General features: G+C 43.7%; 1 protein-coding gene across 1 annotated transcript in view; it reads left to right on the top strand.

Moving 5' to 3' along the window:
* LOC103626067 (protein phosphatase 1 regulatory inhibitor subunit PPP1R8 homolog) overlaps positions 1 to 14572 on the top strand; it is a 63117-nt gene extending 48545 nt beyond the window's left edge. The window contains 3 exon segments of the mRNA XM_020537937.1: positions 7333 to 7436; positions 10863 to 11001; positions 13501 to 14572. Of these exon segments, the coding sequence (XP_020393526.1) occupies positions 7333 to 7436; positions 10863 to 11001; positions 13501 to 14290 (1033 nt within the window). The 3' untranslated portion in view covers positions 14291 to 14572.
* The last annotated feature ends 4445 nt before the right edge of the window (positions 14573 to 19017 follow it).

Genomic DNA, 19017 nt, shown 5'->3' with positions numbered 1-19017 from the left:
AAGTAATTCCCGTCGGTTTAGGGTTTATTCCCGTCGGTTGTCAGCCGCCAGGCGTCCCTTATTGGGGATAAGTTTATCCCCGTCGGCGGCTGACGGGAATAATTAATTCCCGTCGGCTAGAAGGTGGCCGACGGGAGTTAAGGCTAACTCCCGTCGGTGTTGCTGGCCGACGGGCGTTATTTATTAATTCCCGTCGGTTTCCCAGGCCGACGGGAGTTATGAATTAATTCCCGTCGGTCCGACGTGGCCGACGGGAATTAACTGGGCCGACGAGCATTATTAGTTAATTCCCGTCGGTTCGACCATAGTCGACGGGAATTAACTGGGCCGACGGGAATTACCCTATACTGCTACAAAAACAGCACTAAATTATGTCACTATTTCTACACACATAACATATATCAAACATAACATATATCAAACATAACATAAATCACAGATAACAGCCACATTACAAACACATGCATTTAGAGATACGACATCCACAAACACATGCATTTAGACATAAACACTTGCATTTATAATTAAAACATCCACCAACGTGTACGACATAGTATTGAAACATAACATCCACCAACATCCACCAACGAGTACGACATAGTATTGAAACATAACATCGACCAACGAGTACGACATTTTAAACATAAGTTCAAGTGTTTAGAGATAACCACCACTTGGGTGGTTAGAGCTTTGACCGCTGCCGCCACCACCACCAGGAGGAGGGAACGCGAAGAGCGAGTCAACAAATCCAGTCCCTACTGCTGGATCAGACACACTACCACCCGCTTCAGGCGTAACCTATGCAAGTTAGCAAATATTATCACGTTAAATGCAAATATCAAAAAGTATACAAGTATATAAATTAATGGAGAGTTATCAAACGTACCCTATCTCCAGGTGCAGGTATATGTGTCGGAGGGGTGGTGAACTGTGGTGGTGGAACTGGTGTGTTTGCAAATTGGCTCCATTGTGGTGGCGGTGGAAAATTTGTTGCCATGCCCTGTTGCTGCATTAACTGTTAAACACATATGTGTTACTACCGAAGATGTTGTATTGAAATATAATAATTTAGAGTTCGGATTATGTGTACTCACTTGATACATCGCTTGGTTATGTGCATTGCAAGCCTCCATAAATTCGCGTTGTTGTCTCATCTCTTCACGCATCCTCATAATCTCCAACTCCTGCTCGTTCGGTCGATGAGAGCATGAGCTACGGGAAGATGAACCCGTCCTCTGAGATCTCACCGACGACGAGTCAATGAATCCGTCGAAGAGAGCGTATCTATAAGTGATTCAAAAAATGTGATTAATGTATAATCAATTTAGTGTCAACCATATAATTTCATAAGTTAGAGCTTACCATCCATGCGCTTTGCCACCACCACTTGCGTACACCACCGAGGGATCCACCGGTTCATGGCGCCAGTCGAAGTCAGGGCCATGGCGACGAACCATCTCCTCCCCATATGCTGCCTATACATCATTCACAACCTTACAAATGCAGGAATTTATATAATTTGAACGTTTGAACTTTTGAGCCAAAACTCACCAAGCGATCCGTGGTTGTCTGGCTGTAGAGCTGGTCAGGGTTGTTCGGGTCTGGTCCTTTATGGCCCTCCTGGTAGACCTCAATGTCACTAGGCTTTTGGCCACTCATAGCTTCTTGTATAAACAAAAAACATTCATAAGAAATCGTATTATTTGCTGATCGACATAGCTAGATCAAACTTACCATTCTTTTAGCTTTTCGTATCATGTCGTTACCGCCAAACTTGTGGTTAGGATTGGTTCCTCGACATTGTCTGTGATGCGCTGACGCTTTCTGGAAGCCTTCGGAAGCCCAATATCGACACCAAGCATAGTACGTATCAGGCACGGGTGCCATCCATGGAACCATCACCTGCACACACAATGTTACATATTATATCAATCACAACAGTCAATATAAAGGGTAAAACAAATTGAATACTAACCTCACGATATTGATCCTCAGTCAAATATATCTTTGAGGACCCTTCCTTTTTATTCAAGGGGCCTGCTTCTTCCGGATGCTTTTGAAAATACAGGTTTGTAGCCTGAATTCTCGCATAGTATATGGCATCCTTCACCAGCTTCTTTGCATTGTTTTGGAAGACACGTTCAGCGTGCCCCATGTAATCCTCTCCGTCAGGCAACCGATATCGAAGCTACAACATAAAGAATACAAATGCAATGGTATAAGTCATAGATTTACAATATATGTGTCGTGTCCTTGAAGCAATTTTTCGGGTTGGATCTGTGTCATCCCAAATTCGGTCCTATAATACTTCGGGTCATACCATTTACACTCAAAGAAAACTAGCGCTAAAGGCTTATTTCCAGCAAATGTAATCTCGATTATATTTTTGATTTTCCCGTAATAGCAGGCTTCGTGTCCTTCCATGTCGGTTGCCCTAGTAACGACTCCACTATTTTGAGTGGCGGCCATAGGATGACTTGATTCGAAAATGCTTGAACGAAAGCGATATCCATTGACGTCGTAACGTCCATAGCTTTTGGCAGTTACGCTTCCAATAGATAACTGACGTAAGTCATCATTCAAATTCATTTCCTCCCCAAACTGTCAATTATGCCATAAAGCATTAGCAAATTCTGTAATATTAGTTAACTGAAATTAGCTCTCGGAGCCACATAATTAAGACTTACACGGTCCCGAAGCCACATAATGAAATTAGGTCGCCCATGCATACCATCGCGTCGCAATTTGTCTATGTCTCTCGCTGTTGGCCTACCAAGACACCTCATGTTTTGTTCATCAAACTCACTGTCAAATATTATTGTGTGACATGAGATATTTGATAACATAAACTAATTCACATATGAACAGTTTAAGAAAATAAGTCTTACACAAAATATTTCTCCACCTCAGGCATATTCGTGAACATGTACAGTAAAGCAGACTTCCGTTCTTCCATACTGAGGTGATATGCCTTGGGTGGACCAACGGCTTTGCCGTTTGTCTGAAAAATCGAAAGATCACTACAAGGAGGCATCTCTCGTTCATCATCATGGTACCTTTTCTTTCGAGCAAATACATTATGTTCTTCTGCAAAGTAACAACTTGTGAATTGTGCTACCTCCTTAAGTTTAAATTGTTCCGCAATACATCCTTCAACTCTTGCCTTATTGCCCACCATTGCTCTAAGCTTCTTTAAAGCTCTTTCTATATGAAACATCCACCTATACTGAACAGGACCACCGACCTTAGCCTCATATGGAAGATGTATAAAGAGATGCTGCATAGGATTGAAGAAACCCGGTGGAAATATTTTTTCCAATTTGCACAAAAGCACTGGTGCCTCTTTCTCCAGCTGTTCCATCACATCTCTTCTGATTTCTTTAGCACACAACTGTCTGTAGAAATAGCTAACTTCAGCTAACGTTTTCCACACAGCTTCTGAAATGTACCCACGAAACATTACAGGCATGAGCCTCTCCATAATTATGTGGAAGTCATGGCTCTTCAGTCCATTCATCTTCATTGTCTTCAAGTTCATAGATCTTCTAAAACCAGCGGCATAACTATCGGGGAATTTAATATCCTTCATCCACTTCATCACTTCTTTCCGTTGTTTAGATTTCAGACAATAGTCAGCTTTTGGTTTGCCTCCGTTTTCTCTAAGCACTAGGGTTGGACGATCACATATCACTGCTAAGTCCATGCGTGCCTTATCATTGTCTTTCGTTTTATCAGGGAAATCCATGCATGTATTTATGAGGGCTTGGCAAAAGTTACTCTCTTGATGCATGACGTTGATGTTGTGCATCAAATCAATGACTTAGCATAAGGAAGCTCCCACAAGCCACATATGTGAGTCCAGTTATGCTCCTCACCAAAACCTTGATACCTTTTCCCACTCTCGTCTAGGACAAGTTTCATATGCTCTTCTGTAATTTCTATCCCACTACGTCGCTTGGGTGGTCCCTTCGTGACGATGGTGCCCTTCCTAAATTCCTTTCTCTGCCTTCTGAAGGGGTGATTGAAGGGTAGAAAACATCTATGGCAATCAAAGTAACATATCTTGCCACCAGCACTAAAACGAAAACAATCTGTATCTTTAGCACAATAAGGACACGTCAATCTACCATGCACGCTCCATCCAGAGAAAATACCATACACCATAAAATCATGAACCAAGAACAGATATGCAACACGAAGATTGAATTTCTGCTTCTTGAAGCAATCATAGGCTTCCACACCTTGCCATATCTTCTTTAACTCTTCAATCAGTGGTTGAAGCATCACATTGAGGCGTACGCCAGGATGCTCAGGCCCAGGTATAACAAGACATAGGAACATAAACTCATATTTCATGCAAAGAGCAGGTGGAAGGTTGTACGGTATGGCAATGACAGACCAACATGAATACGACGCAGCGGTCATATTGAACGGTGTGAAACCATCAGTTGCCAAGTCGATACGAACGTTTCTTGCATCGCTGGCAAAATCTGGATCAAATTTGTCAAGAGCCTTCCATGCATCACCATCTGATGGGTGCACCATTAACCCATCTTGTCTGTCCGTACAATCTTTATGCCACCTCATGTGCATAGCGGTCTTCCTCGAGAGAAACAAACGTTTCACTCTAGGAGTGAGAGGCATGTACCGAAGTTGTTTATGTGCAACCTTTGTCACCACCTTCTCCCCATCTTCATTTACAAGCTCCACGTACCTCGACTTCCCACATTTTAAGCATTTCTGTTCTCTGCCATGTTCCTTCCAAAAAAGCATACAGTTGTCTTGGCAAACATCAATCTTCTCATACTCCATACCAAGACCTTCAAGCAATTTCTTGGACTGGTACATGTCTTTGGGCATCTTGTGACCCGTAGGAAGAACCTCGCTAATCAAATCCACAAGCTCCTTGTAACAATTAATTGAGAATGCAAACTTGGACTTGATTGACATCAGCCGGGTCATGAATTCGAGTACAGTCACGTCAGTGTGCCCGTGAAGAGGCTCTTCTGACGCTTTAAGTAGGTCAAAGAACTTCTGAACCTCCGGTGTAGGTGAATCATGATGATCTGGTGCCAGTTTAGGTTGCAGATCCTCAAGCATCTGGTCCATCCTATCAACATCATCTTCACCGTCATCAACTTCTACTTCTGTTGCTCGTTCAAGGCGTGACTCCCCGTGGAGATACCAGACCTTATAGCCTGGCACAAAACCATGCGAGCACAGGTGTAGTGTGACCTGCCTCTTGGTGTGGCTCGTCATATTTCGACATTTATTGCATGTACACCTAATATTATCTATTTGTGACAAAGCAGTTGCATGGTCCAGAAACATCTGCGTCTTGGCAAACCATTCACTTGTGTGACACCCACCCTTCTTGAAAACCTTCATACATCCAATCATGTCTATCACCCATATTGCGGCTGTGTGTACGAGTAAGAATTGCGTGTGTGAGACATTCATGTTTATAAACGTCACACATACATCTATAGATAAATAGTTAAACTATATATATACATAACATAACTATATATATACATAACATAAACGTCACACATACATCTATATATATACATAACATAACTATATATATACATAACACATAAACGTCACACATACATATATATATACATAACATATCATCCAATTCATTAACTAATAACATTAAACAACATATTTTATATTTGCAACATAAAATTAAAAATATGAAGACTAATAACACTGTTAATTAACAAATTTAAACAAAACTTAATCACATTACAGTTAACTCCCGCCGGCCATAAAAAACCGACGAAAATAAAATATTACAATATATATAATATACATTGCTCGCTTTGCGCGGACGACGGTGGTAGACGACGTCGATGTGGGGAAGCCGCGGCTACCGTGGACGGCGGCGGGTGACGGCGTTGGGCGGGCGACGGCGTTCGGCGGCGGTAGTCGGGCGCCCGGGCGGGGGCGGCGGCCGTGGGCTCGGGTGCGGCGGCCGGGCGAGCGGGGTGGCGGCCGTGGGCGCGGGGCGCGGCCGGGGGCGGGGGGACGACGGCGGGGCGGCGACGTCGGCCGACGGCGTGCGGGCGGTGGCGGGCAGAACGGCGGCGCGGGCGCGGGCGTAGAGAGAGCGGTGAAAGAAACAGAAAGGAAGAAGAAAGGGCACAACAGTGGTTATTTCGAATAACTCCCGTCGGCCTGGCGGCGCGGCCGACGGGAGTTAGTTAATCGCCGTCGGCTGTACGCGGGCCGACGGGAGTTAGTTAATCCCCGTCGGCTACGTTGACTGGCCGACGGGAATTAAATAATCCTCGTCGGTCTTATTTTGGCCGACATGGATTAATTAATTTCCGTCGGCCCGCGCGCAGACCGACGGGAATTAATGTAGCCGATGGGAATGCTTTGGATTGCTGTAGTGATACGAGACGTTAACTTAATTAGTTATGATTACTAATTAACCACACTAATACAATAGCCACTAATTAACCAAACTAATATAATAGCACTACAAAAAATCATTTCACGGGACCCTAAATCAAATAAAACAACCTTATTTCCGAGGGCTTAATAATTACCCTCGGAAATTAAAAGTTTAAATTATATAGCCACTAATAAATAAATTAAAACAAGCTAATTTAATTGCATAAACAAGCTATATTTATACACAAAATTATACTAAAAATTTTAAAATTGCTCACTTTGCCGGACGATGAGCCGGTGAAGCGAGCTCCGGCGGGGTCGGGGCGGGCGCCGGTGGCGTCGGGGACGGGGGCAGAGGCTCCGGTGGCCGCGGGCTGCGTCGGGGCGGCTCCGGTGGCGTCGTGCTGCGTCGGGGTGGCTTCGGTGGCGTCGTGCTCGGGCTGCGCGTCGGGGCGGGAGGGGAGGTCGTCGGGCACGGGCTGTGCTTGGGCGGTGGTGGAGCAACCTTGCGGCGGCGGAGTCACGGTGACGAGAGGTCTACGGTGGCGGCGGCGGCGGCTTGGCTGCATGGGCTGCGCGCGGTAGAATGAAACGATGCAGGCTCGAGGCGTCGATTAAAATTCTTTATTTCCGACGGTGCCCTAGGAGGCCGTCGGACATACGGTTATGTCCGACGGCTGTCAGACAGGCCGTCGAACATAAACTTATGTCCGATGGCCAGTCTGACAGTCGTCGGCTGTTTACTATTATTTTCGACAGCAGCCCTTGACCGTCGGACATAACCTTATGTCCGACGGTTGCCTAGTGGGTCGTCGGACATAACGTGGGCGTCGAACGTTTCCTTTTTTACTGTATTGCAGGCCATCGTCATCGGCAAGGGTCCCATCGAAAACCTTTTCGACCACGTCGCCGACCCCGTCGCCAACAACGCCTCGTCATCGGCAAGGATCCCATCGAAAACCTTTTCGACCACGTCGCCGACCCCGTCGCCAACAACGCCTGGGCCTACGCCACCAACTTCGTCCCCGGCAACTAACTGATGATCGATCCGTCCGTCCGTCGAGCGAGCCGTGTCAGTGGTGGTGTTCCTTGTACTCTACTTGTTGAAGTCGTAGGCGTGTAGTAGTTGCACGTGTCGGTGTACGATGATGATCGATCTGTGCTCATCAATTAATGTCGATGGTGTGTACGGGTTCAATGTAAACTAAGCACAAACGCGCATACGTTCATCGTCAGTGGATGAATCGATCAAATCTATCGATGGCATGTACCATTCATTTTCAATCAAACCATCGGTCACTCCGTCACAATCGACCATTACTCCTTTATTTGCACGATCAGTGGGTTAGTTTGCACCCGGTATAATAATAAGATACTCCTACATCCTTCAACTCACTTATTTCTGGTCACCACCTCGTTTCTATGCCAGGAAGGCAGGAACTTATCTAGAAGTTAGGTCACCTATACTCATTCTAAGTAGAAAAGTTAAGGGAAGAAAGTTGAAACTAGATGAGTTTATTTTTAGACCGGTTCAAAACGAACAACTCTAGCAAACTAGATCATATTCTAAACTGTATCAATTCATTTCGCTCAGGGACGGACCGAGAGGGGGGGCAAAGTAGGCCATGGCCCCCCTCAATTTTCTCTCTCTCTTATATATCTAATATTTATTTAGTGTTAGTATAGAGAAAAATTAAAGTTTTAGGTCGGTTGAAGTTTTCTGTTTGTATAAGTATAACACTGTCTCCAGCAGGTAGTGTAAAATAGGGGACACAGAACTGTAGATGATACTGTTTGTAGATAGGGATAAAAACGGCCGGAAACAGTATTTATTCGGTAATCAGTTTTTTAGTCGTTTTTCTTTGATTGCGAATAAATAGGATATGGAATCTATAATACAAATTTGTATTCTTGTTTTTAACATCCAACTTGTAAAGATTCATAAAAGATAAACCTTAAATTCATTCTATATTTTATCAAATAATAGGTATAAACTTCGGTATGAATTCGGAAATAAATTCGGTAATTTTTTCAACTATTTGTATTGTAGGGACCAAATAATACATAAAACAATTTATGTAATGTTTTATTCATATTTGTACTAATGTGCTTGATAACATAAGAAAAGATCAACATCAAATTTTATACATATCTATTTTAAAATATTAAATTTGTCCTAACAGTTCGGATTACCACTTTCATCCCTATTTGTAGAGTAAGGTTTAAAATAGAAGATAAGATAAAGAATCTGATAGAGATAGCCTAAGTTTCAATGGTATAATGAGATGATATTACACTGGTGTTAGTTTGTTATTGAAATTTTAGAACACGACCCTTGACCCATAGAATCAACTCGAGATCATCGGCCCATTAAAATCAACATACTAAATTCATAATATTCTTGTCCCATAGATGTATACTTCCTTTTTTAAAGTGTCGACCAACGACCCATAACACCGCTCCTCAATTTAATCGATCCAGAAACATTTTAACTATGGCCCAGTCCCATTCTTATTGATACCGCCTGATCCCGTCCCATAGATGTATACTTCCCTTTCTCGGCACACCTATCCATCGAAGAGATCAATATTCGACAAGGTACACCCAATTTTTATTAGGCTAGTAAGAACTTAAGAGTATATTTACTTCTTTTTTTATTTATTTTTTCTTTGAATTTATGTCGTGTATTGATATAAATCTTGAATTCAATTCAACACTGGTTTTTACGATCTTTTGCTTGATTTGTCATGTGAGTTTTTGGCCCCCCATGAATTTTCGTCCTGCGTCCGCCACTGATTTCGCTCATGAGAGGCTGAGAATAGACAGATCCGTCTAAAAAGAACGACGCCTTATTTATACATATATCATCATGTATGTTTGTAGGATATATCAATGCTAAGGCTCTCTCTAGCAATGAACGCTAAATGATTTTATATCCTATATTTAGGAAGATTCTTGTCCTCTATCCCTCCAGCAGTGTTCTCTAAACGGCACTCAAAATTTAGAAGACGTTGCTGAATCCTCTCTCAATATATATATATATATATATTCTTTTTTTCTCTTCTCTATCTATTATAATAATTTAAACAACAAATTTAGTAAAACTAGATTCATACAATATATATGTAAGTATGATAAATACGTATATATAAAAATCAAAAGTAAAATATACCTCTAACATAGTTTATGTATAAAAGACAAGATATATAGAACGTTATTGAAGAGAGAAAATAAAAAAAAGGTTTTTATAGAGAAGACTATCAACGAATATAGATGATGAATATAAAGAACACTACTGGATATAAGCTAAAGGACCAATATTTTTTATTGAGCGCTGGTTTTACGAACATAGAAATAGAGAAAATTTATGAAAAAAAAACATCATTTGCTATTCGACGGCCACTTCCTCCTATTTTCCTATCCAACAAATGCGTATTGTCGAGGCCAAGGCCAAGGCCAAGCAACAATCCGTGGTATCCAGAGTCAGTCTAGACCGCCATACGGAGGTTGGGCGTCCGACGCGCGCCGGCGGTGCTTCCAGAGCCCCTGCCCCCCTGCCGCGCGTCCCCCTCCGACTTCACCCGTGAGTCTTCTTCCTCCCGGTCATGCCCCTTCTTCCCTGAGTAGGAGGCGACAGATCAGAATCCTCCTAGCTCGTGCGGCACCGTGCGAGGAGCACGGTTCGGCTCCGGTGCCCCCACGCGTGGAAGGAGCGCGGGCGAGGTGTTGGCGGCTCCGGCGGCGCGGTGTGCAAGGCGAGAGCGTCTCCGGGCTGAGGCCACCGAAGGTCGAGCGCGCAGGAGGGCTATCTGCTTCCGCGTGCGGAGCTCTTATCTCAGCACGACCCACCCCTCCCGACGGGATAGAGGTCCGAATTTCCATTCAGCGGATGAGCTTTCCATTCCCTCCGCATTTCCCTATCCCGCCCCTCATATCCCGTTTTACAAACGGCGCCTAAGTTTGGTTGCAAATTCTTTCCACTGCTGTTTCCGATTTAATTAATTTGATCAACAGTAGGAGCAATATCCTTTGCTTGTCTGCAGTATTGAAGTACACAAGTGCATATGCAGCTGGATTTGGAGTGGTAAAGACGGGAACCGAAGAGCTGGTGGATTAGAGGTGTGGGGAGATGTACCGTGGGGGCCTTGACCGCTTCAAGAAGGCACAGACCTTGGAGCCCTTCTCAGTGAAGTCTGAGTCAGGCACCAAGAAGGCACCTGCAGCTGCAGGAACAGCTAAAGCACTGGCTCCGTTGACACTGCCACTGGATTCTAATTTTGTGCCAGGTCAGAACCACCAAAGTCCTCAAGGCACCATCTCAAGGGTGGCTGGGCAAGATGGTGATGCTCCAGGGCATGTTGGGACACAGGTCGGTGGAGGGCAGTCGACGTGGCAACCTCCAGACTGGGCGATTGAGCCGCGCCCAGGGGTCTACTATCTTGATGTGGTGAAAGATGGGGAGGTCATTGACAGGATCAATCTGGACAACAGGAGGCATCTATTCGGGAGGCAGGTTCCTGCTTGTGACTTCGTGTTGGACCATCAGTCTGTGTCGCGTCAGCATGCTGCTGTTATTCCACACAGGAATGGAAGGTTAGAATCCTCATGTCCGATCACTTGCAATTCTATTATATGTTCTTATGTATTCCATGTTTAGTAAGGCACATTTCTTTGGACTTTATTTATTCCACGAATGTCAAATTTTATAGCATCTCCGCCATCTCACAATTAACTTCTTTTGTGACTTGTGAGTACCAACAGGCCAATAAATGTGCCTGCCTTTTATAGTTTGATGTGTTCATGCATCATACCACGCATGAAAATCAACCTTGTTATCATAGGCAAAATCATTTTCAGTGGAGTACCACTGAATGCACACATGGAAAATGAAATCGATCTTAGTTGTCAACTAGGTCTTTGCCCGTGTGTCGCAACAGGAGATAAAAAACAATCAACATGCTAAGTTGCTAACATGGTGGTTTGAGATCACCAAACACTATAACACACCTAACTGTACTAATTCAAGATACATTGAAATACATGAGTATCATCTTACATATCGATATCTACTCAAGCATAAATAGAGAACATTCAAATACATAATTCTATGTCAAAGGAAATCAAGTATTCAGCAGGATCGAGGACCAATGTTTTCCTTGTTAAACAACATATGATGTTTCACACCCCCATATACAAACTTCTCTCAGGTATGATCATTTGGCAACAAATAATGGCAATGTATATTCCAGTGTAGAAGCAACGGTATTGTGCAATTACAAGGAACTAAGGAAGGGAACAACATCTACAGCCCTGGCATACCCACATTGCCAAAAAAAACTAAATTTGCTGGCTTTGCTTAATGCTCACTACTAATGGTCAGCCTCATGTATTTATTGAGCCAATCAAACTCACATCAATTTGCGTGCCCACCTACCTGATTGCCATCTGCTCAACCACCCTAATCTCTTCAGATAAGATTGCATGTTTATCTATACATGCTCATTACCATTCAACAATTTGGCAATTCTGTTTCCTTGGAACTCTGGAGTCAGCAGTTAGCAAGGATAATCAACAAAAAAACATCATCGAGTGATTAGTCAAAGCACACCGAAGCAGCATCATTCCCATCTCCTCACTGAATTGTCCTTGTGATTCTGAACTTGGAGATGAAGAGGGTATCTGCAGTTGAGGCGGCACACCTTGAGCAGCACCGACGCTTTCTGCCTCAGCTCTAGTGCAACAACCACTTCACCATGACAAGTAGAGGCTTCATGGTCAACCCAGTCTCAATGGCAGCAGGTGCACACTCTTTTGGATCCATACGCCATACCGTCCACAACATCGACAGCGCCTGTCTTGTGCATGCCTCTGAAACTCTCATCAGCAAGTGGACAACATTGGGTATTGTCCACAGACAACCCTTAAGAGCCTTCCTCCCCTCTGGAACTGCAGACAGGGCATCCAAGATGTCCAAGGCCGTCTCGATACACTCTGTTGCTAACTCCGGCAGTAATTCCCCCAGCTGTTGTACCGCACCTACACTAACAATCATACTCCTCGCTGGCCTGTGCACTGCACAGGTTGAATTCAGCACCTCGAGCTTTGCGACCACAATCTGTATGCCTCTTGTCCCGGATGAGGCACATGACACCAAACAAGAGGCTCTGACCCGCTACCATCTGTTTGTCTCTGGCCAAAACCCCCTCTCATCCATAAGGACTACACACATTTGAGGTGTGGCGACATGGGCTTGGTACAGCTATGGCATAGGGCCCTCTTGAGCTCGCGGCGCCACAGGGACCTATCTGCAAATGCAGCAGCGTCTATCTCTGGGGCAGGCAGGGTGCCAGTTGGGCAAAGCAGGAAGGTAGCAGGGCACACGTAGGAAGGTGTGGTTTTTCTGTTGTTTATTGGGAAAAAGAAACTGGTGTGGAAGGGCGGACAAGCTGGAGAGGCATTCCGAAGGGGTGTGTGGACGTAAGTGCTCTGCGCTTTTTAGTAGTAGAGATATCTTTGTTCTCTTGCTTTCAGTTATTAGACACAGGCATGTTGCCTTAGAACTTTTCTGCCAAAGAAATGCATGTCCTGCTGGAAGACTGTTTCTACTGTCTTTCTTTACCATTGTGATTTAGGTGTATACTTATCTTCTACTATATACATGCATTTCTCAGAAACATTGTTTTCCAGTTATTAATGGTTCTTATATCACTTTATCAACTTTCTTTAACCAAAAACTCTAAAATCAACTTACAAAGAGGATATCATGTTCTGTTTTCTTAACTATTATCTATAATGAACTATGGTGCTCCTAGATGCTCATGCCATTGGTTCTGTATCCAATGATGTTTTAAGGCCATTTATTATCAATGTAAAATTAATTTACTTTAGGTTGAAATTTGGAATGGATTCCATAATTCTTGTGCTCCATTTGAATAACTTCTATGGTTTGTGCATTTGTAGACCCGTAAGGAATACCATTTAAACTTTTTTGTTGGAAAAGCATCCCCTGAACTACTTTTTGTTTTGCTGTACATTACTGTATTAGGCTGCTAGGTTTACTACTAACCACATATCCATGCTTTTCCAATTCAGCATCTATGTTATCGACTTAGGATCGGTTCATGGCACCTTTGTTGCGAATGAGAGATTAACAAAAGACAACCCAGTTGAACTTGAAGTTGGTCAGTCACTTCGCTTTGCTGCATCTACCAGAACCTATATCCTGCGAAAGAACGCAGCTGCTCTATTCCCAACTCCTAGCCTTCCATCGGATGTTAGTTTGCCATCTCCTCCGGACCCCAATGATGAAGATGCTGTTGTGGCATACAATACAGTACTTAACCGATATGGTATAAGTAAATCTGACATATTATCCAGTTCCAAAGATTCTTCAGGAGGCGCCTCTAGTGCAAATGATGGTAAACATGCAGTTGAAAGGCTCTTAAAGAGAGGTAAAAAGCGCAGAGTGTCATTTAGAGATCAGGTTGGTGGAGAACTTATCCAAGTGGTTGGGATTTCAGATGGTGCAGATGTTGAAACTGAACCGGGCCCCATAGGTGTAAAGGAAGGCAGTCTTGTTGGGAAGTATGAATCTCTTGTACAGGTTACTGTCATACCAAAGGGAAAGGAGCAAGCATCACGAAAAGAATGTACCTCTACCTCACCGAGTGGGGTAACAGATAAGCTACAAGAGGTGCTTAAAAAAGTAAAGAGCGCAACAAGACCTGGAATCTACGATGACCTTTATGGGGATTCTGTTCCAGCAAAAGTGGGCTCATCTTGGGCATACAAATCAGATGATCAACCTGTTGAGGAGAAGACGCGTGGCATGAATTTAAACATGAATTCAGCCGATGACAGTGACGACTTGTTTGGTGACTAGTGATTCAGAATTGTCAGTGGATACAAAAAAATATATATTCTTCAGAATTTTGTGGCAGGGTTGTTTCATTTGCTAGATGCTTTTTTTTTCTTAGTTTATACATGATTGTACCCTGCTGCAAATCAAGGTATGTTCTTTTGCCTAATGTTAGCAACCTAAGGACATGCTTTCTTGTAGTGATGCTCTTGGTGAGTTTAACCTTGTTTGCCCCTATTTTTTCTTAATCACTTTGGTGATTTTTTACCTCCGCTGTTTCCTTTAGCCAACCAGCTGTTATAAGTCCTTACTGTTGTTCATGATACTCTTTGGGCTTTGTTTGGGTACTCTAGGAATAAGAGAGAATGGAGTGGATTGAGATGTATCGTGAGAGTTTTTGACCTATTGAGGATTTAAATACCCTCTAATCCCTCCAAACCACTTCAATCCAAGAGTATCCAAACTAGGCCTTGAGGGGGTCTGATTTGCTTCCGTCCTTGTGGCGATATACCTGGGCCTAACACGAATTTAAAGTTGATCATGAAGCACAACAGTGGGCAACTCGGTTGGCCAGTCGGTGGGGTACTGACTGGTTAGCACGGTCGGTATCGACTGCAGTGGGACCGGACGGGTATATCGATCAGTCGGTACCATCGTGGCGCTGGTTACCAACTAGGCACGGTCGGTACCAATGCTCCAACACCGTTACCGACTAGGCACGGTCGGTACTGATCATCGGTGCTTGACTGGTACCATTTTAAACGTTTGAATTTTAAAGAACTAAAAAAAATTAAATCTACCCTATAAATAGAGGGCGTGCTTGAGTTCATTTACACTGTCGGTACAATTTTAAACGTTTGAATTTTAAAGAACTCAAAAAAAAAATCCACCCTATAAATAGAGGGGTGCATGAGTTCATTTACACACCTTACTCTCTGTTTACTCTATGTTTATTAGCCTTTTACTCTCTGTTTTTAATATGGATCTAAGGTGGAGTCTCAACTTTAATACATTCATGGACTTGCTCAATGAGCAATCTTTGCAAGGTCTCAGACATATCTGTGCGGGGCAAGTCTTATTTGATGGTCTTTCTCATGTCTATCATTGGTGTGAGGACGTTCTTGCTCGTACCTATATATTCTAGTACTCCATAACCTCTCTTTCTTTATTTGTATCCTCCTACATATCCATATCGACAAAGTACCGATACTTCACCTCCAATGATTGACACTCCTACCATTGAAGCCCCTTCCATCGATGCTTCTCCTTTGCAACCTTTTACTTATATGTATCCTCCTCCTTATCCATACAGATATCCATATGGTCCTCCTCCTTATGGTTCGTATAATGCTCCTCCTCTATATGCAACTTCTTATGGTTATCCTCCTACGTTATCTGCCTTGTATGGTGGTCCTCCCACATATGGTGCTCATGCTCCTTTTCATTCTTCCCCAAGCATGGTAGTGCCCCTAAGCATCCACACTAATGCAGACTCCAATCAGTCCTTGTACTCCGATGGATCGTAGTTCCAACGACGATAGGACTGGACTAAGATGACGAAAGACTTATAAGTACACATATACTGTTATAAGTTCCACACTTTTTAAGTCAAAAACACCTTTTGAGTTCATAAATTTATAGGTGCACACGTGAACCATCCTTTTGGGGCCAAATAGTAGCTACATACAACTCTACCATCGAACCTCATCGCCCCCGTACTACTAAGCAGGCCAAGAATCGATGGTTCACAAGCAACTGAAATGTCATCCTCTTCAATGACATCCAACTGATTGTCTGTGGCCTGACCGAGCGAATAAGATGATGCTATGCTACTCGGAGCGACAAAGGCGGGCTTTCACAATACGCTCGACGAAAGACTTCAAGCTAGAGCATTTGGGCGTGCTCTTCGTCATCAGCCCAAGTGGTGCACACGTCAAGGTAACAACGACTCCAACGATATGAGCAAACGATCTCATATCAACATGGAGGGCGATTATAGCCCCACATCATCGGATAGTGTCGAATTGACATGCCCCATTGGTCGTGATAGGGCAAGAGCAGTGAGCACAACACAAAGATAAGGGGCCATCAACGAGTAGTAGCAAGTCCACTGTCAAGAATATGAACATGGTGAATAGGCTCTACAAGGCTAGCGAGAAGATAAATCAATCAAAATTATATGAGCACATTATTAAATTATTGTATCACTCCACCACTAACATGGATGATGATATAAAAAGGGCCCATAGACCGACCATAAAAATGATCAAACAATTAAAACTAGAAGGGAAAGATAATGCATAGGTGGCAGAGGATGATAATGAGTAGTTTTATTTTTTAGGAACTATAATTTTGTTTTTATTTTTGAATTTTATTTACTTTATTTGAATTATGATTTTTCCTTAATTATGCGCTCGATGAGTTTTTTCCAAGCAAAACGTCGTATTTCATTTTAAACCAAAGTCTATAAAAGAAAAGATAATGTGGTGGTAGAGTGGTTGTGAGGATGGCGATAAAGGCTATGCATTGAAGATCTGTGGTAGATAAGGATTGACGACGATCGATAGCGCAAACAGTTTGGTATAGCGAAATGACATTAGTGAAATAGAAAGTGGTGGGAGAGAACTAAAGAGTGAGGGGGTGTGAATGACGCCAAACACTCTTTATTGAGGGTGGATAATCCGGATATAACGTGGACCCTGAATAACATGACTTATCTACCTTTCGACCCCCGCGAATAGCCCCACATTGTGTTTCTGCCTCGATCGACCCTTGACCCCTAAGGACCATGGGCTTGACAGGTCGACCCTAGGTCTCTGTCTCACCCAACCTCTGGTTGGTCGAGGGGTTTGGGTACAAAACCACGCTCGATAAAGTTTGCCTCGCTCGATCCAGGGGTTAGGGTTGCACCTGACCCCTCGGGACCAGAATTCATGAGATCATACCAATGACGACAAGTGAGGTTCTAACATGGGGAAATTCTAAATGATCATTCCAGGTAAGGTATGAATTGGCGTCTGTACGAAAGATGACCATGGCTCAACCACTCCACGGTCCGAAGGATAAACAAGGGCATGCTACAAGACAAGACAAGGCACATATGCATGGCATGCGTGGCTACAATGCCGTGATAGGAGACAATGTTAGCCAGGGAGGTCCTTTGGTCAGCAAGGACAACAAATAACACGACAAGGCAGGACACCCCTCTGTCTTGTCTGACCCCTAGATTTGTGTAATAGGGCCTCCCTTCTCAAAAGGAAGGGGAGGACCACAAATGAAGGCATTAGGCAAGAAGCAAGCACAAGTAGTCAATACTTGTAACAACACTTAGCACTCCATTTCACTCGCACTCCACCCTAGAGGCTTGGGCATCGAGCTCTCCCTCGACTGAGTTTGTAATCCATCCATGTTACATACATAGTGTAGGGTATCACAAGTTACTCAACTGGATGTGGAGATTTTCGGTTTGAACTAGTATAAAATCCTTGTGTCTTCCTTGCATACTATCCACAGTTTCGCACTGGACATGTAAAGCACGTAAATTACTAGCCGGTGGTCTAGAACACCAACACTCCTCTATTTATAGGCCATATTTTAGATTTTTTTCTTCAATGGGTTTAAAAGCGATTAGTTGACGTGGTACGGTGCATACATGGACCAATCAGAACATGTCATGTTACTAAAGGCGACTGATACCGACCAGTTCGAGTCGGTATTGATTCAGTCGATCAATTAGAGTCGTCATGTGTATCGAACAGTTGGTACCAATCTGAGCGTCCAATGGATTAGTCAATAACGTTGGTTGGTATCGAGCGACGATGGCTCAAACACGATCGGTGTCAATCGAACCGATTGATCGATATGCCTATTGTATGACCGACTGAAGTTATTGATGTTAGAGTCGACGCGGGCCACCAATGGCAGTGGTCGGTGACCCTGATCGTCGTAACCAGTCTTATGCCCCTGAGCATACATCAAACAAGTGTTGTGACCAGCCTTATGCCCCTGAGCATACGTCAAATTGGAAGAGTCATGCAATTAGGGATGGCAACAGGTCATGCAACTAGGGATGGCAACTAGGTATGACAATATTTGGTAATATATACATGCTACAAACTTTGCAAGAAGATGAGTTACCTAAGGCATTGAATAGTTGTTTCCTGAAGAAATATCATCCTAGTGTATGACAAAATGCTTTGAAAACCGATGCTTTCACATCGAGTCCGTACCAGGTGCTTTTGGTTCTCTTAGTTTCTCCAAAAGGCAAGGGGACATATGTTGAACAACATTTGTAGCACCTCAGACGGTCGGACGGTCCGTCCATGTGGCCCGGACGGTCCACGCCCCGAACAGTCCACTGGGAAGTTCGGATGGTCCACGATAGGATTAACTCGGGCGAGAAAACCCTTTTCCATGCGTGCTTATCTAACTAATCACGTGGATTATGTTGGATAACGCCTAGGAATGGGTCTAGACCTCCCCCCTACATATATGAAGGGGTATGACCGATTGCACGCGCCTACAATCGATCCAATCAATATACATATCATTTCCTTTACTTTATTGCCCTAGGAGTAGCCGTAATTTAGCCCTAGTATTAGTTTCCTTGACCTATTCCTTCATCTCTAGGCGGCTCGATGTCGTCTAGGGATGACTCGGATGGTTTATCGACTCTAGAACACTCCCTAGAACTCTCCTCCCTGATGGAGTCACTCTTGGGGTGTGGCGAGCGAAGAAGACTCTTTGCACCA

This window comes from Zea mays, chromosome 5 (assembly GCF_902167145.1).
Source record: "Zea mays cultivar B73 chromosome 5, Zm-B73-REFERENCE-NAM-5.0, whole genome shotgun sequence".
Classification (NCBI taxonomy): domain Eukaryota; kingdom Viridiplantae; phylum Streptophyta; class Magnoliopsida; order Poales; family Poaceae; genus Zea; species Zea mays.
Note: the sequence above shows the minus strand (reverse complement) of the source record. Positions and strands in the feature narration are given on the sequence as shown.